The following is a 23,591-nucleotide window of genomic DNA, read 5'->3' on the forward strand; positions in this document are numbered from 1 at the left end:
TCCCATGGCTTCACCTGACCCTGATCAGAGGGGGCTCTAACCAGATGCTACACCTGGCCCAAGGGTAAGCTGCAGGCCAGCAGGGGGAAGTGGGGGTGGGGGTGGAGAAGAAGTACCTTACATCTTCTTTAGCAGAGACGCATCTTCACCCTGCCACTCGAATAACTACAATACGATGCAAAAGTTTTAAGCATGTATATATGCTAAGGTGCCTAAGACTTTTGCACAGTACGGTAATTTTCAATGTGGAGGGGAGGGAGAATTTGAAGATCTGATAGGAGCAAAGGATGTTGAGAATGGTGAGGATGCTGTGCTGCGGGAGCGGTGTGGGACAGATGGCAGAGAAGGGAAGTCTGGGGCGGAAGTGGCACGGATATGGACACACCCAGCGCTCAGTCGCCAGGCAAGGTAATTTGATTCCAAAAAATTGGTTTATTGATCAATACAGAATGTCTCTATGAATCTTCCACTCCCCTTCCGACCATCATTCCCTTCTCCCTGCCCCCTTCCCACTCTCAGTCTGCAATAGAGACCCATATCAGAATCAGGTTTTTCATCACTCACGTGTCAAGAAATTTGTTTTTCTTGCAGCAGTACAGTGCAATACATAAAATTACTACTGTACTGTGCAAAAATATTGAGTACCTTTGCTATACATGTGGCCAATACTTTTGCACAGTACTATGTATATTCCATATTTAATATATAATACCTAAAATGCATAAAATATATTCTTATTTTACTAACATATTTATGATATTTTGTTTTAGGTGCTGTGTGTGATGCATGTTTTGTGGGTGCACAGTGGTCCAGAGCAGCCGTCTCCAACCACCGGGCCATGGACCGGTACCCGACCGAAAAGCATGTGCTACCGGGCCGTTAGGAAACGATACGAGTCAGCTGCACCTTTCCTCATTCCCTGTCACACACTGTTGAACTTGAACATAGGGTTGCCAACTGTCCTGTATTTGCTAGGACATCCTGTATATTGGGCTAACTTGGTTTGTCCCATACAGGACTGCCCTTGTCCTGTATTTACCCCACTAAGGTAGAGCGTTCCTATGAAACATTTCGTGCCGAAATGGCATAAAGCGAAGAAGCAATTACCATTAATTTATATGGGAAAAATTTTTGAGCGTTTCCAGACCCAAAAAATAACCTTCTAAATCATACCAAATAACACATAAAACCTAAAATAACACTAATAGATAGTAAAATCAGGAATAATATGATAAATATACAGCCTATATAAATAGAAATAACGTATGTACAGTGTAGTCGGGAAGATTAAGCCAAAACCGATTTGTGGAAAAAAATCGGCACGTATGCACATGCGCAAACAGGTGACTGCGCAAGGCTTCATAGTCATGATAGTCTTTCTTGGGATAAACACAAGTGTCCCATCAACACACACAAAATGCTGGTGAACGCAGCAGGCCAGGCAGCATCTATAGGAAGAGATACAGTCAACGTTTTGGGCTGGGACCCTTCGTCAGGATTTGACTGCTACTTTTGTCCCTTATTTGGGAGTGAGAAAGTTGGCAACTCTAACTGTAAAAGACATGTTGAGGTGAGTTTAACCCTACTTGAACACGCCCCCCCCCCCCCCGGTCGGCTGGTCCACAAGAATATTGTCAATATTAAACTGGTCCACGGTGCAAAAAAGGTTGGGGACACCTGGTCCAGAGGAACATAGTTTCATTTGACTATATACATGTACAGTACAGATGAAATAAACCGAACTTGAACATACCCTCTCATTGTTCTAATCGTTAGCAAATATATGCATAATTGCACCAACTCGCTTCATTCATTAATTCTATCATCCCAGATCTGCTGATCTCGTATACTGAAAACCTTTTAGGAATCTAAATATATCACATCCACGCGTTCTCTTTTGCCAGATACACCCTCAAAGAATTTCAGAAGATCTGCCAAGTCCGATTTCCTTTTTGCAAATCCATACTGACACTGTGCAGTGATCTCACTCTTCTCAAAGCACTCTGCCATTCAATCTTTCATAATTCTACGTACCCTACTTTTACCATTTTTCCCTCTACTGATGCCAGGCTACAGTTATGTTTTCTCTTCATTTAATTTATTCTAAATTGTGGGGTTTTATTCGTGATCCTCCAGTCCATTGGTAATTGGTTTATTAATGTCAGATGTACTGAATGTAGTCAAAAGCTTACGTTTACAATCCAGGCAGATCATTCCATACAGACGTATATTGGAGTAATACAAAAAAAAACACAGAATGCAGAGTATAATGTTACAGTTACCAGCATCATAATGCTTCGTCGACAAAGACCTCCAGGTTCACTGATGAGTCAGACAAGCAGGTAGATAAATAAAGTGCAAGGGTCAGGTTGAAGTAGTTTGAGAGATAGATTTTCCCAAGAATCTATTGAGCACTGGGAAATAACCAGCAATGGGTCCATCAAATCTTTGGCCATTTCCTAAACACTCTGGAACGTAGGTTATCAGGTCCTGTCGATTTAAAGGTCTTCCATCTTGTTAATTTCCCTAACACCATTTTCTATTGTTACGTACCCCGTAACTGGGTTGCCAAACCAGCAGAAATGGATCACTCAGTTGGAGTCTGGAGTACTAGAACTAAGAAAGTTTTATTAAAGAAACAAGCAACACAGTAATCGAAAGGATAATAAATGCAACAGTTCAGTGATGATAAACACACATGTGCACAGAAGTAAGATAACAGCATCAATCAAGCTCTATCGTTGTCTAGGGGTAAATGACCAATTTCAAAATGACTCAAAGTTCAGTCCAGTTAGTAGTTCAGTTCGCAGTAATCGTTGCCATGGCGATGGACAAGGTGGGGGAAGAGAGACAGAGAGAACAGGAACAACTGATCATTCAGAACGGCTTCACTCACAGACCGGCGGGATGGCTCACAAGCAACTTTTGGGCGGGTCCTTGGTGATGTCACCTGAGGTCACCGACTGTGACCCCTCCTCCAGATGCGGTCGATCCTCTGCAGTGAACCCGGCACCCAGGCAAGGGCGGACACACACCGGGTTCCCGCTGATCGTACCTTTCCACCCTTGTCGTTGTCTGATGCTTCTCACCCACTCGTGAGAGGCGCACCGCTTCCAGGGTCTCGTTACCTCGGGTGGCGTGTGTGTCTGTCTTAGCGAACCTGTCCCTTTTTATCCCCCTGCTGGGGTATCGCCTGTCCATCACTTCAAACAGTTCAAGGTTCAAAGAGGGGAGCCGCTCCAGACAGCTCTCTCTCCCACATCCCTTCATTACACATCTCCAGACGCTGCTCCATTGTTCCTTATCTCTCCTTCCCCTGAGGGCAGGTGGCAGGCCAACTGCTGATGCCACTGATGCTAGCCCAGGCCAGCAAACATCTTAATTTTATGTGTATTCTCGTAACACTATGAATATAGATTTCATTCATTTCCCCCTTCTCAGATCACATCCCCAGAATTATCCTGGGAAAATATTTGTGCTCTCATTTCGAAAGAGAGAAACTGAATATGTATGTGATTGGTCTGCTATTTCTTTTTATGGTAGAAAAACTAAGATTCTAGGAACAAGTTCAAGAATAGACCAAGAAAAAAAAATGGGCTTCTGTGATACTGACGGCACAATTGGCTCAGCATCAGAAATTTGTGAGTGGTCACATTTGCTTTCCTAATGGGCAGAAGATTGTTTCTCACAAAAAGTAATATTTTTAGCATTATTAGTCCCTTTGTTTTCGTCTCACCTACTGATGCAAAACTGACATTCCAACAATTAATATACTTGAACTAAAAGCAGCAAAAGAAAATTGTTCTACCCAACTATTGCTGCTTTACCCATGCAACATTATTTATATAATAAGCTTCTCATATTTTGGGTTATTAGCACTATCTAGTTTGGTATTAGTGAAGAGCAATATTTTCAGTTGGCTTAGCTGAGCTAGGAAGTTTCAGATTGACATTCCGAGGCTGTACAGATGAACTGCTGCAGTGTCAGGTGTGTCATTTTTCAGATGAGGTATTGCAAGGCTTTATCTAAGCTGGATGGAAAATATCCCGAGGCATTATACTGAAGTACCACCTTGGGTGTCCTGATCAATATTTATCCTTCAGTCAACATTAAAAAAATCAGAATTTTAATCTCACCTAGCAAGACAGAAATTCAAATATACAAATTATCTACTGTGCTTCCTGCTTTATAATAATGACCAAACTTCAAAAAGTACTTAATGGGCTGTGAAGTACTTTGAGATACTCCAAGATCATAAGAGGCAAATATAAATGTGAGTCTTTTTCTCTTGTTCTGAAACCTTATTAATTAATCTTAATATGCAAAATAAAACCTGTTCTCACAATTAAAGATACAAACCAATGGGCTAATGCATATTCTTTAAAATAACAACAAAAATCTATGGAAAATTCAAAAGAAAACTGTACCTTACCTGTTTGTTACTGCGAAAGCTGTACATGTGATACAAAACAGGAATAAGATTTTTCTGAGCTTCGTTTTGGGTGTTTATGGGGATCTTAATTTCACGAACCATCAGATTCACGAGATGAGTTCCCAATTGTACGACCAGAACATGTGGCCAGGAAGAATCTTCACTGATCAGTGAAGGACCCGAGTTCATCTTTCTTTCCAGATGCGTCATGTACTCACGAGGCAGGAAATTGTTCAGCTAGAATTGAAGGATAACTTACAACATTATATTCATGAGTAACAATCAATTGAATAAAAAGGTTTGAAGCACGTTAAATTTACCCACTGAAAGGTTCCAAATATTACCACTTATAAAATCCAAACTAATTCTGCTTTATCTAACCTATGGAGTTGTCTCCATCTCTCATTGCTTGTATAATCAAAGACCCCAGCCACCCTGGAGATTTTCTCTTCTCCCCTCTCCTATCAGACAGAAGATACAAACACTTGAAAGCATGTACCACCAGGCTCGAGAGCAGCTTCTACCCCGCTGGTATTCTTGAACGGATCTCCTGTACAACAAGATGGACGCTTGACCTTACAAACCATCTTGTTATGATCTTGTACCTCAATATTTACCTGCACTGCACTTTTTCTTAGCTCTTACACTTTATTCTGCATTGTTATCGTTTTAACTTGTTCTGCCCAATGCACTTTGTAATGATTTGATCTGCGTCTTTTCACTGTATCCTGGTACATGTGACAATAATAAACCAAAACCAAACTATATTCTTGCAAACTACTCCTAACATTATTAAGGTAACATCTATCATTTAAGGACCCCCACCACCCAAGACATGGTCTCTTCCTGCTCATTACTACCATCAGAGATGGTATAGGAGCCTGGAGACGAACACTTAACATTTTAGGAACAGATTACTTTCCCCTGCCATCAGATTTCTGAATGGACAATGAATCCATAAATACTTCCTCACATTTTTTGCCCTTTTTGCACTAATTATTTTTTAATATATTTTTATTGTAGTTTATAGTATGACCTGATGGCGTGAATATCGATTATCCTTCTGGTATTTTTCCCCCTAAACAACTCCTCTTCTTTTCCCCACTCTTACCTCTTACATCTTCTCATCTGCCTATCTCCTCCCCCAAGTTCCCCTCCTTTCTTCTCTTCTATCAGATTCCTTCTTCTCCAGTCCTTTACCTTTTGTACCCACCTGGTTTCATCTATTACCTTTTATCTATCCTCTTTCCCTTTCTCCCCACCTTTTTATTCTGGCTTCTTCTCTCTTCCTTTCCAGTCCTGAAGAAGGGTCTCGGCCTGAAATATTGACTGCTGCCTGATCTGCGGAGTCCCTCCAGCATTTTGTGGTGTTGCTATGTTTAGAGCATATTTTACGTATTGCACAGAATGGGTGCCGCAAAACGTATTTCAGACATATGTCAGTGATAAACAACCCGATTCTGAACTCAATGAAAACCAAAAACACTGCAGATGCTGGAAATCTAAAATAGAAGCAGCAAATGCTGGAAACACTCAGCAGGACAAACAGAATGTGTGAAAAGAGAAACAGGGATAATACTTCCGGTCAGAACAAAAATGTCTGAGCTGCTGAATGTTTCCAACGCTTTCTGTTCCTTTCCAAACATTTGTTTTGAGCTTATATCCCTCATTGCTCCTTTCTCCTCCCAAAACACATTAGTCTACACAGTTATACAGCAAATTACATCTGTTGTTGCCTGTCCTTTACAGTATCCCTCAGTTTGCTATATTGCAGAAAAAGGATGCTGCCAGAAAAAGGATCCAGACATCAAGATATGTCATATCATTACAGCTTAACTCTTTTCTAATTCAAGAAATATTCATGAACCCATTCTATTCCTTATGCTAGTCAATTTCTATTTATGTTGCTTTCTTTTCTCTTAATATATTCATGAGTATTTGCAATTTAATAATATCATTTTGCACACCATTGTGCATTATGCAAACTAAAGCCATAACAAGTATCTATACATTTTCCCCATACATTAGCACTCATTTTCCCTCTTGTTACATGGTTATTTCAAAATGCTTTAAAGCGTTATGCTTACCATCTGCTCTGCAAAAGAGACAAATGTTTTACTGCAAAACAATGCCATACACTCAGTGGCCACTTTATTAGGTACACCTGTATACCTGCTTGTTAAAGCAAATAACTATTCAGCCAATCACATGGCAGCAACAATGCATAAAAGCATGCAGACATAGTCAAGACATTCAGTTGTTGATCAGATCAAACTTCAGAATGGGGAAGAAATGTGATATAGGTGACTTTAACCGAAGAATGATTGTAAGTGCCAGACGAAGTGATTTGAGTATTTCAGAAATTGCTGAGCTCATGAATTTTTCAAGAAAAGGTCTCTAGAGTTTACACAGCGGCAGTTTTGTGGGTGGAAATGCAATGTTAATGAGAGAGTTGAGAGGCAAAAGGCCAAACTAGTTCAAGCTGGCAGGAAGATGACAGTGAATCAAATAACCACAAATTACAACAGTATCAGTGCAGATAAGCATCTCTGAACGCAGAACATGTTGAACCTTGAAGTGGATGGGCTGCAGCAGCAGAAGAAAGCAAACATACACTCAGTAGCCACTGAGTGTACAATATTGAAATATTTGTGAGTATTGTGAAGGAGCACAACAATAATAAAATCCTTTCTTGATGTGGTTCATTGAGAAAGTTTTCATAAAACTGATGGGAAAGTGTCAATTTCACTGGTTACAATTTTAGCGTGGCTTACACAAATAATTCAAGGAAATATTCAGGCAGGATTATACTGAAGCAGAAAAGCAATCATTTTCATACATGTTACTGATCGACTGTAACCTTGATTTTAAAAAAATTGCCAAATTGACTGCTTTCTAGTAAAGTCTAGAAAAACATATACTTTCTTAATTACCAGTTTCCACTTCATTAAGAAAATGTAATTTTACTAGAAACCAATTATTTAATCAATATTACCTCTGCATCCTTTGCCAACAGTTCAGCGTAGGCGTGATAAATGTCTTTCATTTTGTCCACCATCTCATTTTTAATCTTCCTTCGTATTGAATACTTGTTGTAGACTCTGTTGCCCAATTCCTTTGCAATTATCACCAATGCCTCTCCATTTGGAGGGATACTGTTAATACACTGAAGAAGATACAAGTTACATTCAAACATCATCAATTTGTCAAAAAAAAAAGACATCTTTTCCTTTTGGCTCAGTAATTCAAAAACATTTGAGGTACAAAATTACAGCATCACCATTTCTTACATTCCCCAGAAGTGCGCACTTCATTCTTCAGAACGATTATAAACAATCAGAGATGTCTTGCAACATTTACACACTTCCACCACGTTTTAGTGAATGGAAATGGCTTAATGGCCCATCTAATTTATTTTTGCCCCGAGATAATGTACATTGGTGATAAAGTAGGTTAACATGAACCATTGCTGTGCTCCAATTTCTGCTTTGACATAAAGCAATTTTGAATTCTAACTGATGAGAAGTTTAGGTATTAAACAGTGCTAAATCATGTCCTGGAGAGCAACCCTTATAATGAATATTTTATAGGCAGATACTTCAGTGCACATTTAAAAGGACTATACAGTATTATATTTTTGTTGCTAGACACAACAGTAGAGCTTCCATATTATATATCATCACTTCAATATTTTAAAAGCAGCATTTGTAGACCCATTGTCTCAGCTTGCTCCTGCCCCACTGAACTCATTTCTGCATACCTCGACACTGTTTTATCCCCCCTTGTTCAATCCCACCCACCTATGTTCCTAACACTTCTCAAATTTTTCAATGAATTTGTTCAATGATTTTAAGTTCCCTGGCCCCTACCGCTTTATTTTCACCATGGATGTCCAATCCCTATATACCTCCATCCCCCACCAGGAAGGTCTCAAAGCTCTCTGTTTCTTTTTGGATTCCAGATGTAACCAGATCCCCTCTACCACCACTCTCATCCGTCTAGCGGAATTAGTCCTTACACTTAATAATTTCTCCTTTGGCTCCTCCCACTTCCTCCAAACTAAAGGTGTAGCCATAGGCACCCGTATGGGTCCCAGCTATGCCTGCCTTTTTGTTGGCTTTATGGAACAATCCATGTTCCAAGCCTATACTGGTATCCATCCCTCACTTTTCCTTCGCTACATTGACAACTACATTGGCGCTGCTTCCTGCACGCATGCTGAGCTCGTTGAGTTCATTAGCTTTGCCTCCACTTTGACCCTGCCCTCAAATTTACCTGGTCCATTTCTGACACCGCCCTCCCCTTTCTTGATCTTTCTGTCTCTATCTCTGGAGACAGCTTATCCACGGATGTCCTACTATAAGCCTACGGACTCTCACAGCTACCTGGACTATTCCTCTTCCCACCCTGACTCTTGCAAAAATGCATCCCCTTCTTGCAATTCATCCATCTCCAGCGCATCTGCTCTCAGGATGTATCTTTTCATTCCAGGACAAAGGAGATGTCTTCCTTTTTTAAAGAAAGGGGCTTACCTTCCTCCACCATCAACTCTGCTCTCAAATGCATCTTTCCCATTTCATGCACATCTGCTCTCACCCCATTCTCCCGTCACCCCACTAGGGATTAGGTTCCCCTTGTCCTCACCTACCACCGCACCAGCCTCCGGGTCCAACGTATAATTCTCCGTAACTTCCATCACCTCCAACAGGAATCCCACCACCAAGCACATCTTTCCCTTCCCCCACAGAACGTGGGGAACTTTCTGCAGGGATCGCTCCCTACGTGACTCCCTTGTCCATTCATCCCTCCCATCCCTTCCCACTGATCTCCCTCCCGGCACTTATCCTTGTAAGCGGAACAAGTGCTACACATGCCCTTACACTTTCTCCCTCAGCACCATTCAGGGCCCCAGACAGTCCTTCCAGGTGAGGCGACACTTCACCTGTGAGTCGGCTGGTGTGATATACTGCGTCCGGTGAGGCCTTCTATATATTGGCAAGACCTGACGCAGGCTGGGAGACCGTTTTGCTGAACACCTATGCTCTGTCTGCCAGAGAAAGCAGGATCTCCCAGTGGCCACACATTTAAATTCCACATCCCATTCCCATTCTGATATGTCTATCCACGGCCTCCTCTACTGTCAAGATGAAGCCACACTCAGTTTGGAGGAACACCATCTTATATTCCGTCTGGGTAGCCTCCAATCTGATGGCATGAACACTGACTTCTCCAACTTCCGTTAATGCCCCTCCTCCCTTTCTTACCCAATCCTTCCTTCCTTCCTTCATTCAGTTATTAATTATTTTTTTTTCCTTTTTTTCCTCTCTCTTTTTTCTCCCTCTGTCCCTCTCACAATGACTCCTTGCCTGCTCTCCATCTTCCTCTGGGCTCCCCTCCCCCTTTCTTTCTTCCTAGGCCTCCCGTCCCATGATCCTCTCCCTTCTCCAGCCTTGTATCCCTTTTGCCAATCTACTTTCCAGCTCTTAGCTCCATTCCTCCCCCTCCTGTCTTCTCCTATCATTTCTGATCTCCCCCTCCCCCTCCTACTATCTCTTTTTTCAGTTAGTCCTGACGAAGGGTCTGGGCCCGAAATGTCAACTGTACTTCTTCCTATAGATGCTGCCTGGCCTGCTGCATTCCACCAGCATTTTGAGTGTGTTGCTTGTTATTTCAAAAATAAACTTTATTTATTTTCAAAAGCTAATTTGAAAATTAATACATTTGAAAATATATGACTAAGAATTATCATTAGTAGAAATAAATACATAGATGATACTAACAAAATTGCAGATTAGGAATTTAGATTACATTCTGCGATATTTTCAAGTAATGAGCTTTTTAATCGTAACAGAACTAAATTTTTAAAAAATCTTGTTCTTCTCTGCATGCCTTAATTTTGACTTCCAAAGTACTCAGTGAAAGAACCACATGCATCCAATTCACCAAAAATATCCTGCCGCAAGCTCATTATCTCTCCTTGTACACCTCCAATCATTTATCGATGACCTACATTCCACGATACCATCTTTACTTAATTTCCCCCTTATTCATTCCCAAACAGCCATATGCCTACCGCAATAACTTAGCTATCTTTGGCAAACCCCTTAATTATATTTCATCTCTTCTTCGATCCTTAGTTTGCCCATCATCTCTCGGTAGCCTTATCTACAAGTGTATTTTTTTCATATGTGGTATCATGTGCATGGTGGGGTGGAGATATGTCTCTACCAAAGGCGTAAGGAGCTCCTTCCCTCCGCTAGCCTGCAGATCACCCTTGGGCAAGGTGTAGCGCCTGCTTCGTTCCCCGCGCCCCCCCCGACCCCCAATCAGGGTCACATGAAGCCATGGGAGCAGACAGTGGATTGGTCTTATGAGCAGCCAGCGCATATCACAAGTCCTGGTTAAGTGACCAGTGACGCTGGGCAAACAATCTCTAAAGAGTATTGATGATGGCTGGAGTCATCTGTCTTGTAGTCACACTGCCCAGAAGGCAATGGCAAACCACTTTTCGGTCATGGAAAGACTATGATCATCCATGTCATACGACACATAATGAAAGAACAAACTATCATGAGCCTCAGTGTTACCTTCCTGTCCACATCATTCCACATTGCCCTGAATAATTAGTTGCTAGGCATCCTCTAATCGACTATCAGCAGGCCTAAATTATCCTGTTTGGTGTTTGTCAGTATCTCTGACATTGATCCAATTTAAAACACGTTTAACCAGGACTCATCAGTGTGGAACTTTGGTATTCAGCTTTATCCTAGGATAAGTTTCAAAGATTACATATTGTACACTATAAACAGATATAGGATATTGCATAACTATCTGTGAGTAGCCATACTTTTCTATTTTCAAGTTAGGATTTTGTTTGTTTTTCAGCCACTACTGAGCCCCAGATGAAAGAAATTTCTAGATCCCACTTTGAATCATGATTTCTGTGATGCCATTTGCCCACTTTCAGTCCATTGGGCAAAGCCTTGGGCATTTTCTTCTATGTCACAGTCCATGTAAAAGTGCATCATGAATGATCCTTAAATAATTGCTTGCCTCTCCAGCTTATCTCCAAACTTGCCCATTTAAAAGTGCTTCCTTTGCACGACTTTACCACTGCCTACTCAGTAAGCATTACCTTCCTTTGAAAAGTACCATGCAACATTTCAATACATAGTAGTCCACACTCACTCACAAGGATGTAGAATACTATTAAGATTGCAAGAAACAGGAAATAAGTATGTAATTGTATGGTGAAAAAATGTGAAGTTCACTGAATATATAAATGGTCTAATCTGTCTGCGGCCTTCTTGTTCTTGACCAATCATTTTCAATATTGACAGAGTAATAATTAGAATGAAATTTATTTTTTCTCTCCCCCAAAAAGGAAAATAACATAGCCTCAGCAATGGGAAACATAGAATTAGTCATCTGGGATTAACATCAAAATTATCATTAGATAGGGGAAATGCAAGCAGGCTTTTTCCACTGAGGTTGGGTAGGACTACAACCACAGGTCATGATTTAGGGGTGATAAGTTAAAAGTTTAAGGGAAACATGAGGGGAAACTTCTTCACTCAGAAGATTGTGAGAATGTGGAACAAGCTGCCAGCATAAATGGTGCGTGCGGGCTAGATTTTAGCATTTATGAAAAGTTTGGATAGGTACATGGATAGTAGGGATATGGAAGGCTATGGTCCTAGTTCAGGTCTATGGGACTGGGCAGTTTAAATGGTTTCAACATGTGCTAGATGGGTTGAAGAGCTTGTTTCTGTGCTGTACTTCCCTCTGACTCTATCACTGTACTGCTCATCCTTCTCCCCCTCTATCCCATTCATAGATCTATCCCTTGTCCTTCTACTTTAGGCCAATTGTTTCATTGTGTGGTGAGTGAAACTTTTGAAGCATTGATCTGGCTAATATTTTGATTGATTCACAGTATGAATCTTTATATTCAATTCCACCCAACATATTTAAAGCTATTTTTTATGTTTACTAGCGATAAAAACCAGGACACATGAACTTCCAAGTTCTGAGCCCAATTCAGACTAGAGGTTATTAAACCACTATGCAGTGCTCAACTCCCTCAAGTGCTTAAATTCTTCATTGTTTTAAATTAATGAATCAGATAAAACCTCTCTCATACCTGAAGCATGATGTCCACGTACTCTTTATCATCCAGCAGGCAAAGAAAAGGATAGAGGTTCATTTTCCAAGGAGAACTTCCATCATCAGCCAAATGAAACTTGCTTTCTCGAAATGCCCACAGAAGATGTTTTTGCCACTTGGCACGCAAACCTGCCAGGCGTTTCCGCTAATTTTAACCAATACAATATTAGTTAGTGTTAATCAAAATAAACGGGAAAAGAAAATATTTTGTTTTTCGATGTAATTAAATATCATTCAAGTTGATGTATTTACATCAGTTACCACAGTGGTAGCTGTGTGGAACAAGCTTCCAGCGGAAGTGGTTGAGGCAGGTTAAATGTTGTTGTTTGAAGTTAAATTGGATAGATATATGGACAGGAAAGCAATGGAGGGTTATGGGCTGAGTGCAGGTCGGTGGGACTAGGTGAGAGTAAGAGTTCGGCCGAGATGGCCTGTTTCCATGCTGTAATTGTTATATGGTTTATATGGTTATACACTCAGTGGCCACTTTATTAGGTATGCCTGCTCATTAATGCAAATATCTAATCAGCCAATCGTGGCAGCAACTCATCCATAAAAGCATGTAGATCATCTCTGAATTCACAGCACAACAAACCTTGAAGTGGATGGGCTGCACCAGCTGGATTCCACTCTTGTACCTAATAAAGTAGGCACTGAATGTAGATTTAAAACACTCAATACAAATATATTACTCTTTCCTGAATCTTAAAGTGGCAGAGAAAGCAGACTAAAAAAAAGCTTTCAAATTTCAAAATGAAAAAATTTAATAATTATCACAAAATCAATAATAAATTATGGATTTAATTACTGAATATTCAAATGTACTTGTATTAAAAAAGGATTGCAAAATTAAATCTGACATAATCACAAACAAGAGAAAATCTGCAGATGCAGATGAGTCCAGTCCTGTCGAAGGGTCTCGGCCCGAAACAGCGACTGTACTTTTTTCCATTGATGTTGCCTGGCAGGAGTTCCTCCAGCATTTTGTGTGTGCTGCTGACATATTCACATTACTTATAATATTTTGTGCCACAATAGCACCCTAAAACAGAGCTGAGAGAAACAGATGCACTATTTTCATCTGTAGCAGTTAAAAGCAGCTCTGTAAACACAATGATCTCCTAAATTATCAAAGAGTAACAACACTTAGGCTACAGAAAACATTTGATTTTTGTTAATTACAGAACTGGACCGAGATCCAAATGCAAAAAAAAATTCCAATTTTCCCTCCTTTATTACTTTATTCCAAAAGGGTAGCAAGAACAAGCCACAGAACTATAGGCTGACAGCCTGACATCAATAGGGAAGAAGTTACTAGAGGGAATTCTGAGGGACAGGATCTACCAGCATTTGGATAAGACAGAGTCTGATTAGTGGAAGTCAGCACGGCTTGCGTGTGGAAGTCATTCTTGAAGAGTATTTTAGATAGATGAGGACACAGCATGGTCCTACACGGTAGCTGGTTGAGAAGGTTAGGTCCCATAAGATCCACATGAACTCGTTAGGTAGATTCAACACTGATTCAGATGTAGGAAGCAGAGGGTGTGTTGAAGGTTGTTTCTCGGACTGGAAGCTGATAACTAGTGGTGGGCCACAGGAGTCAGTATTAGGACCTTTGTTATTCATTATTTACATCAATGATTTCAATATGAAGGCTTGATTAGTAATTTTGCAGATGACACAAAATTTAGTGGTGCTTTTGATTGTGGAGAGGTTTACTGTAGATTACAAGGGGATCGTGACCAGGTAGGGAGTGGGTCAAGGAATGGCAAATGGATTATAGAGAAGCGTGAGGTGAAGCATTTTGGAAAGTCAAACTAGCGTAGGACTTATACTGTGAATGGTGGGGTAAGAGGGAGTGTAATGAAACAGACAGCTTAGGAGTAAAGGGCATAGTTCGTTGAAAGTAGTATCAAAGGTGGAGAGGTGGTGAAAAAGCCATTTAGCATGCTGGTCTTCATCAGTCAGGGCACTGAGTATAGGAGCTGGAATATTATGTTGCAGCTGTACAAGCTGTTGGTGAAGCCACACTTGAAGTACTGAATACAGGAAAGATGTAGTTGAACTAGGAGTGAAGAAAAAATTATGAGGATGCTGCCAGGACTAGAGCTGAGTTACAGGAACAGTTTGGCCAGGCTATTTCTTTATTCTTTGGAGTAAAGGAGAATGATAGGTGACTTCATAGGGTTCATAAATTTGTAACGGGCATAAATAAGGTGGATATAAGCCTTTTCCTCACGTAGGAGAGTCCAAAGCAAGGGGGCACAGATTTAGGGTGAGAGGGGAAATATTTAAATGAGGCAACTTGTTCATGCAGAGAGTGGTGAGCATATAGACCAAGCTCCCTGAGATTGAGACAACTGCAGTAGTATCATTAAGAAGCATTTGCATAGGTAAATGCAGAGGTGGAGCTTAGAGAGATATGAACCAAACACAGAAAATTGAGAGTAGCTGGGTGGGACCATGGTCAGCATGGACTCGTTAGATCTAAGAGTCTGTATCAACGCTGTATTGCTCTATGATGCTGCCCAAATGCGTAAAAGATACCATTTTTATCATCTTCTCCGTAATGGGTTTTGTTACTTCAACGGAATCAATAGAAAGAGTATCTGCTTGCTCCTTCTTTAGCTGTCTGTCAAATCTCTCCTTCAGTTCTGCAAAACTGAGATCCAATTTGGGGTATTTGACAGGACCAACCTAAAATAAAGCACAAATTTTAATCACTACAACTTCACAATGGAATCACTTTTTCATCACAAAGTGTTAGCTTAATAATTATGACAATGGCAACCCAGAAGTTATAAAGTTAGTTCAAAAATCTTGTTGCAAACAAGCAACTGGAGAACAGTATTCACTTAATAATGTGAACACTAAATTGTAATAGTTACTCCACTATTGTAAATTTTGCCACCTTTATGTGTTTTATTTCTAGAATTACAACTGGTTATATAATCCAAGCCTTGTTATAAACTGTATAAATGTTAAAGCAATAACACCAATAAATATAAAATAATACTGGAATATATTTTTGAATGTTAGCACTTTATTTTGCATTACATGCTGTAGGAATGGAGGTCTGTATTCTAAGACATCAGAGGTTAAAGTAAGTAAAAATTCCATGACACAGCACCACTTCAGCCTGCTTCTTAACTGTAGTTAGCAGCCAAGTGCAACTTGTCTCACAAAATGTGGAGTTGTTTTAGAAACTCACTGAGAAGAAGAAATTACTTGGGGGGGGGGGGAGAGACATTAAAACGTCTATACCATGGATTCCAGTCAATTGGGATACATCGAGACTAAGTAATTTTGGCCCAATTAAGCAGCTGTCCCAATTAGCTAAAGTCCCATGGAAATAGTTAAAAGGTATAAAAAAGACAGACTACTATTTAACTGAGTAACAAATTGTGTATTTAAATGAAACGCAGAACAAATTAGAACACTATCAATACTATTACAGTAGTATAAAATTGTTTACTAGTTCCTAATTGTTATCAGAGGAACTTCTCCAGTGTACACTGGTATGTTCTTTTGATTGACCGCAAATGAACAAAATTAACAGAGATACCTAATGTAGATAATGGACTGCCTTTATACAATGATGATTGCACCCTCCAAATCTTTTTCATTATAACACATTCATACCCATCAAATTCTTTGCAGTTCCTAAAATGTTATAGTGAAAACATTTCATTTTCCACTCCCAGCCATTCCTCACATCTCTAATTGCTTGAAACCTCAATAAGCAGAACAGTTCTAAATTGTCTTACTGCTTATTTCTTCCCAACTATCAGTGACAAAAACTGTTGCTTTTGAACACAAGCACGTGCAAATAATGCTATTTAAAAACTGTTCGCTTGAAGCATGGTGTAGTGTCTAACGGCCACATGACGTGCACATGACTGACACTAGTTTGTAACTGTTCAGCAACAGTATCCTGTCCCAATTAAGTGGTACAACATCCCAAATAGACAAAGGGAATCTAGGCTGTTTTCTCGATTAGATTTTGTTTTTTTTTTAAAAAAAGGTGTCCCAATTAAGCTGCTGCTCCGTTTAACTGATCACCCAATTAACTGGAATTCACTGTATTTTATAATGCTGAATTCAAGGCACAATAGAGATAAATAAATCTTTGTACTAGGCATTGAAAAATTAACAGCAGTTAATTTGAGAGAATAAACTGATAAAATGGTTTAAGTGTGGTGACCCTAACTCATCTATTTGGCAGTGAATCACTCCTGAAATGCTGGCTAAGAGCTATCACTCTGGGCTGCAGACTTTTTGATATTCCCCTTTGAAACAATTCTTTAAACATGCTTTACAAGTTTGCATTTAGACAATTCATCAGGTGAATCACAACATCTCAGAAATGACCAATACAGTTTCATCTATTTCCTTCTGTAACTGGGTTCAATAAGTTTTCAGGAACATGATAAACATACAGAGTGACAAATAGCATGTTTTCAAAATACATAACTTGTAACAGATGTTAAAATACTTACTTTGAAAATACTTTGACATAGAAAAACCTGTTCAGAGCTAAATGTTATAATTATACAACTTTGTAAAGCTACTTGCAGACTTCACTATTAAAGAAATTAATTCTATTAACAGTTCCTCAACACTTTTGGATAGCATTCAGATTTGAAAATGCTCCCTAGATCTCGAGTTGGTGGTGGTATCATTGTCAACAGCCTACAGGTCATCAATTCTGCTTGCCGGTCTGACTGACACACAAAACAATTTAGCATTTCCTGTCCACCAAGTGCCTAAGAACACAGTTGCTTTTCTGACACAAGCTACTGAACTTCTAATAATGCTGGCTGTTTGGACAATGATATTTGCCACAAACTGGCTAGTTGAGAGCATGCTCATTAAGTTGTTGCAAGGGAGATATTTCAGTTATTAGGTATTAGTTTAGTTACATTATAGGAGAGTCACCTACTATTGACTTTATATTTATCACTATTAACAATCAAGACAAATAACAAATTAAATAAGCTTACTAATTACAATTTTGTCTAATAAATTAATCTGGCGGAAATTCTTTTCTCTTTTGCCACATTCTCTCTTCCATACCTCTGAGTAAAAACTTTTCACCAATGGAGGCTGGGGGGTGTGCAGTTCAGGTTCAGAAATCAGCTGGAAGTCGGGGTTTACAACACGAATGGCTTTCATTACCATTTTTCTCTCATCTTTATGGAACACACAATTTTTAAATATATCTTGAATTTTGAAGCCATTTTCCTCTAGCTGTTGAATACACCTAGGAGCATAATTTCATATAGGCAATGAGTAACTTTATAATTGAAAAAGGCATTGAAGAAAAATTTAATCGTCAAGATTCAGACTTAATGTAATATACTGTTCAATCTATAATATTAAGGCCATTTTAATCCATCTTTATAACATATAAGCATAAATGTTGGTCACCACAAAAATAATGTCAGGAGTGCTTTTAAAATGTAGACAAACTGAAAAATTATGATGGAAAGTATTCTCTCTGACATTTTCTTTAGGAGAGTCCAAAGCCACAGACTCCAACTGAGAAACGTTGCCAGATTCTGTTGTTAACAAACGTGAGACACCAGCAGAAAACTCTCAAAAGGCAGCACTGGAGAAAACTCCATGAGTCACACGCAACCTGACAAGGTAGCATACATTGGAAATGGACCTGATAGAAGTCCTCGTAAGTTTGCTTTACTGGTAAATTGACACACAAGAATTGATAGATTGAGAGTAATAACCTATTAAAAAGGGTCTGATTCAAAATCTAAGCTGATGTTTTGTTGTAGTATTAAAATATATTACCTCTGTGGAAGGAATATGGGTGCAAAGTTTGACACATGAAAAACAGGAAAATTTCCCACTGTTCTGAGAAGACTTCTCCCCAACGAATATCAAAGAAAAAAAGATAATTCTTTTTATAGCTATTTATTGGAAGTTGCTATACATGGGAATATTTTAACTTCACTGCTATTGCCTCATTTTTATCTCATTAAAGGACTCAAAACTTCTTATAACAGCATAACATTAGATAGTGATTATAACCTGGCCCTGACTAAAGAACCAAGTCAACTTATTTAAGTATTGAACTTTAGCTTAATTAATAAAAACCATCAGTATGCCACATTTTCACCACTCAGACGACACAATGCAGTTTTTATACACTTCTTTTGTCAATATTAAACTGGAAACAAGAGAACGGATGAACCCTGCTCAGAGACGTAATATATCAAGGCTCGCTGAGTTGTTGTTCTGTGATAGTCCTGTGATACCTTGATTCTTGCATCAATGGCTATAAGCCCCAGTCTGATGTACATGCCTGTCAGACCATGGACAGTAGTCAGGACTGACATCAATGAACATCCTTGACAATTACAGTAACACTGAAGTGCCTCATCTCACTTGGGAATACATTTTTATTTTTCTTTCAAAGTGTTGCTTAACAGAGGAGGTCATTAGAATCAGATATATCGTCACTGACACAAGTCATGAAATTTGTTGTTTTGCGGCAGCAGTACCGTGCAGATATAAAAATTTACTGTGAATTATAATAAAAAAGTAAATAAAGTGTAACCCTCAGGTTTGGCCAGCTTGCATTAATCTAGGGGAAAACAGCCTCTGGCCCAGCCAAACTGAGAAATCCCGTTTATGTGGATGCTGTGTGATGTGTTGCCCGGTTACAAGTCTGTACCGCAAAATATCAGACAGTACACCATATGCAATTAAAACGATTGAGCTTTATAATTCTTAATTTGACTATTAGGTTAGCAAAGAAAACAAAAAGAATAAGAGCCCATTTTAATGAAACAGTCTAAAGTGCACATTGGAGCTCACGATTCCCCATCCATTCATTCCCCATGGATCTCCTACGAGTGTCGTCAGCTCCTGGACCCTCAGTCAAAGTCCACTCCGTCCTGTGGTCTACCAACTCTCTCCACTCACGTCTTCTCTCTTCACCTCTCACCGACAAAAGACCCCGAATACCTTCTCTCAGACACACAAGAAACAACATGCCTCTCATTGGATGGCACACATTCCAAAGCCCCCGTTATCTCTAGTCATAACCCAAACACTGTTGCTACAGAGAAACCACTGCATTAGCAGTGAAACATTACAGAGCATTACAAAAGTATGACGAAGAGGAAGGTAATGTTCCTAAAATATTGAGTGTGGATCTTCTGACTCCTTGATGAGACCATGTCCTGGATGATGAGGGTCCTTCATGATGGATGTAGTCTTCTTGAGGCACTGTCTTGTGATCTGGTAAAATGGTGGCTCATATACACACAGCGGCCTCTCAGGGGCCAACCAAACCTGCTTTTTTTTCCCTTGTTAAATGTGCTTTTATACAAGCAAGACTATTCTTGACTCCAATAACTACCTGTATAACAGGTCCAACACCTCAGTGAGCTGCTCATTGTTTGGAGTAGCTGGCCGGGGTGTGGTAAGAGTTCAGAAGAGCTGAGCTGGGTGCAGACCACACTGCTGCGTGCTACTCCGAGGCACCAGAGTTGATGTCTTTGAGTTGGCGCGACGGCGGCATGCAACGAAACTGCGAGTAGCTGTCCTGGATGTTTCTTTTGCGATCGCAAGACCATGACGGACATTGATTGCCGCAGGCCTGCTTCCCTTGTTTGATGGCGATGCAGCAGTGTCACTTCGGATGTAGCTAGGACTAGGCCTCAGTCCTCGGGCTTGCGCTGTTGTGCGGCGTCTGGGTTCGGTTGGGGGTGGCTTCTCCTGTCATTGCTGCCCTCCAGTGTTGGGTCGGTGGAATTACAGGCTACACTGCCAGGAACCATCAATTTGTGGGACTTGGACTAAAAATTTGTTTTCTTACATGACTATGTTTTTTTTTCCCTTCCTCATTATTCTGAAAACGCGTGTATATTTTTGCAGCTTGGCCCCAGAGGAATGCTGCATCATTTGGCGGTATCCATGTACACTCTGAATGACAATTAAACCTGATTTGATTTTGAAGGCATCCTCAGTGGCGAGGGGTTTTGTGTCCATGATGGCGCTGGTTGAGTCTACAACTCTGAGGTCTTTTACAATCCTTTGCATTGGAGCCTCCATACTAGTCAGTGATGTAATTGTCAGAATGCACTCTATCTGTAGAAATTTACTAGAATCTTTGGTGCCATACCAAATCTTCTCACACTCTTAATGACGTGTAGCTGCTAGTGTGCCTTCACCATGACGGGTCCAGGATAGATCTGAAGGGTATAGAGGGTAACTAACAGTAGGTAAACCGACTTAATCAAGACTCACCTGGCAGGTATCAGCCAACTCTGGACACATGTTTTGCTCTTCCAAGCTGAGTTTCAACAAACACCATTAGGAAGCTTTGTGTAATTACATTCTGCGAGATGAGTTGATAATTATGATTCAGGTACCAGCCATAAACTTTCAGAAAAATCTAGAACCTTTTAACTGGATGTGCAATGAAATAAATTTTGCATTCATGAAAATTATTAGAGAACTGCTTCACTGTTGGATGATCAGCCATGATCATAATAAATGGCGGTGCAGGCTCAAAGGGCCGAATGGCCTACTCCTGCACCTATTTTCTATGTTTCTATGTTTTCTATGTTTAAAAATTCATAAAAATCACAAGGAAATGTAGACTCTCAGATCTAATTTGCTGAGTCACTGCCCAGCATTCAAATCAGAAACATCGAATTGCTGCTGAGTCGGAACACCGTTTCCTGTGTAATGCAAATCTATAATTTGGCACAGAATTTCACAGATACAGATTGGATATTGTAGGAGATGGATGCTTCTAACATTAACACAGATTATTACAGCAGTAGCGTTCTACTTAAAATGAGGTTGAACAGATTGTGGATCCTACAATTTCAAGGATCTTCTGAGGGAAGCTTTTGTTTTAGATCAAAAGATTGAGATAATTTTAGCTTCAAAGCTAGAAAATGCTAGATACTCAGCATTTGTAGGAAAAAGGAACAGAAGTGATGTTTCACATTGATAATGATTGAGTGAACAGACTTCAAGCCCCAGAGTAACCAAGGAGGTCAGATATCTGGATGGTACTTTAATGAAAAATCCTTAATCTGAATCAGTAACTTTTTTTCCCCAAATGCTACCTAACCTGCTAATTTCCAATTTCCGGCTTCTTCAGTTGTGTTTTTGATTTTACATAAGAAATAGGAGCAGCAGTAGGCCATCTGGCCCATCAAGCCTGCTCCACCATTCAATAGGATCATGGCTGATCTGACCGTGGACTCACCTCCACTAACTGCCTTTTCTCCATAACCCCACCATGCAAGAATCTATCTAACCTTGTCTTAAATATATTTACTGAGGTAGCCTCCACTGCTTCATTGGGCAGAGAATTCCACAGATTCACCACCCTCTAGGGAAAAGCAGTTTCTCGTCTCCATCCTAAATCCACTCCCCCAAATATTTTGATTATAACATGCTGAAAATGGATTGTGAGTTCTAGTTTAGTAAGAAAAATCCCAAAGGTTTCTAAAGATTAGCTTTATCTGTTACATGTACATCAAAATATAGTGAAATGTATCATTTGTGCCTAATCAAATCAGCAAGGTGAAGAAAATTACATTATAGTAAAATATTTCATTAACTGTTTCCTTCAAATTCTCTGTAATTCATTCAGTAAATGAATTCTGTGAGGCTAATAACGGAAACCAAAAAAAAAGTTCCTTGAAGGTGACAAAGAAGTTGGTACTGTGCACCAAAGAATCAGCAGCTCTGCAGTAATTCTTAACCCCATTAAGAGTTAAGGCCCCCATCACCTAGAGCATGCCTTCTTCTCATTGCTACCATCAAGGTCGTGGTACAGGAAGGTTGATTTATACTTCTGTGTCAAATGGATGCCGTAGCCTACGCAAGTGGGCTACGCCATTGTGAGCATTTATCCTTGTGCGTTGGTGTGTCTGCGTCGCTCTGCAATTCGGGCATGTCGCGCATGCGCACACACCTGCCCGCGCAAGGCTTCATGGTTATGGTAGTCTTTCTCGGGGTAAACAAGTTTAAAGCGAGCGTCTTTTATCGTAAAAGCGAAATGCGTCCTCCATAATTTCGGAGGTCTGTAAATCTTTATGGAAAGCATTGCAGCCAGAGTTCCTTCCCTGCCCTTCAGTCACCCAATGGGAAGCTTCTGCAGCGTAGGAGGAAATGCGATGCTACCAAGCTGACCAATCACAGTTGTTGCGGTCTGCGTTGCCGCGACGTGTAGTTACATTTTGGGAGAGGTGCGCGTCAGGCTACGGCGTAGGGATCTGCGTAGGCTCTGCGTAGGGTTCGCAGCTACGCTGTACCCACGGCATCTATTTGATGCAGAAGTATAAATCAGCTTGGAGCCTGAACACATGCACTCAACACTTTAGAAATAGCTTCTTCCCCTTTGTATTTAGATTTCTGAATGGACAATGAACTCACGAACACTACCTTAGTATTTTTCCTCCTTCTGCACCACTGATTCTATTGCCACACATCAGCCTTGCAGCAGGACTGAAGCCACATCATGAGCATGTGTGAGTCATTTAATATTGTTTTCATTTGGTCATCACTCCATGGTATATGCAAAAATATGTTCAAAGTCACTTCATCAATGAAATATTATGCCCCAAACTACCTGTTGATCATCAGCTTCTCTCTTCAGTCTTGCAATATTATTACATTCCATCCGTTTCTGCCAGCCTCATCTTCCTCCAAAAGCTTTTAACCCTGCTTTAGTGACTTCACATCCTAGACCTACCCCCAATGTTTTTCTTCAGCCACCTCTGAGACTTCTTTCAGTCCTTCTTCAACTATTACCTGCCATTTTCCTCTGCTCGCTCTTAATACTGGCAGTGTGCAAAACCCACAGGACCCCAACTTGTACATTAAAAGCATAAAATTAATGTCATTGAAACATCCTGGAAGTACAATTCAATAATTAATGCATAAAGAAATATATATCATGCAGATCCAAGTCATTTTAAATACCTTCAATGATTAAAATAAT

At 40.1% G+C, this 23,591-nt stretch overlaps 1 protein-coding gene across 1 annotated transcript in view; it reads right to left on the reverse strand.

The window, feature by feature from the left end:
• The window catches only part of polrmt (polymerase (RNA) mitochondrial (DNA directed)), an 87,870-nt gene that overhangs the window by 43,710 nt on the left and 20,569 nt on the right, over positions 1 to 23,591 (reverse strand). The window contains exons 5-9 of the mRNA XM_063032688.1: positions 17,675 to 17,861; positions 15,146 to 15,295; positions 12,576 to 12,743; positions 7,428 to 7,598; positions 4,433 to 4,669 (exon numbers count right to left, since the gene is read on the reverse strand). Of these exons, the coding sequence (XP_062888758.1) occupies positions 4,433 to 4,669; positions 7,428 to 7,598; positions 12,576 to 12,743; positions 15,146 to 15,295; positions 17,675 to 17,861 (913 nt within the window). The remainder of the gene's footprint in view (positions 1 to 4,432; positions 4,670 to 7,427; positions 7,599 to 12,575; positions 12,744 to 15,145; positions 15,296 to 17,674; positions 17,862 to 23,591) is intronic.

The sequence above is a fragment of the Mobula hypostoma genome, chromosome 24, assembly GCF_963921235.1.
Source record: "Mobula hypostoma chromosome 24, sMobHyp1.1, whole genome shotgun sequence".
In the NCBI taxonomy this organism is placed as follows: Eukaryota; Metazoa; Chordata; class Chondrichthyes; order Myliobatiformes; family Myliobatidae; genus Mobula; species Mobula hypostoma.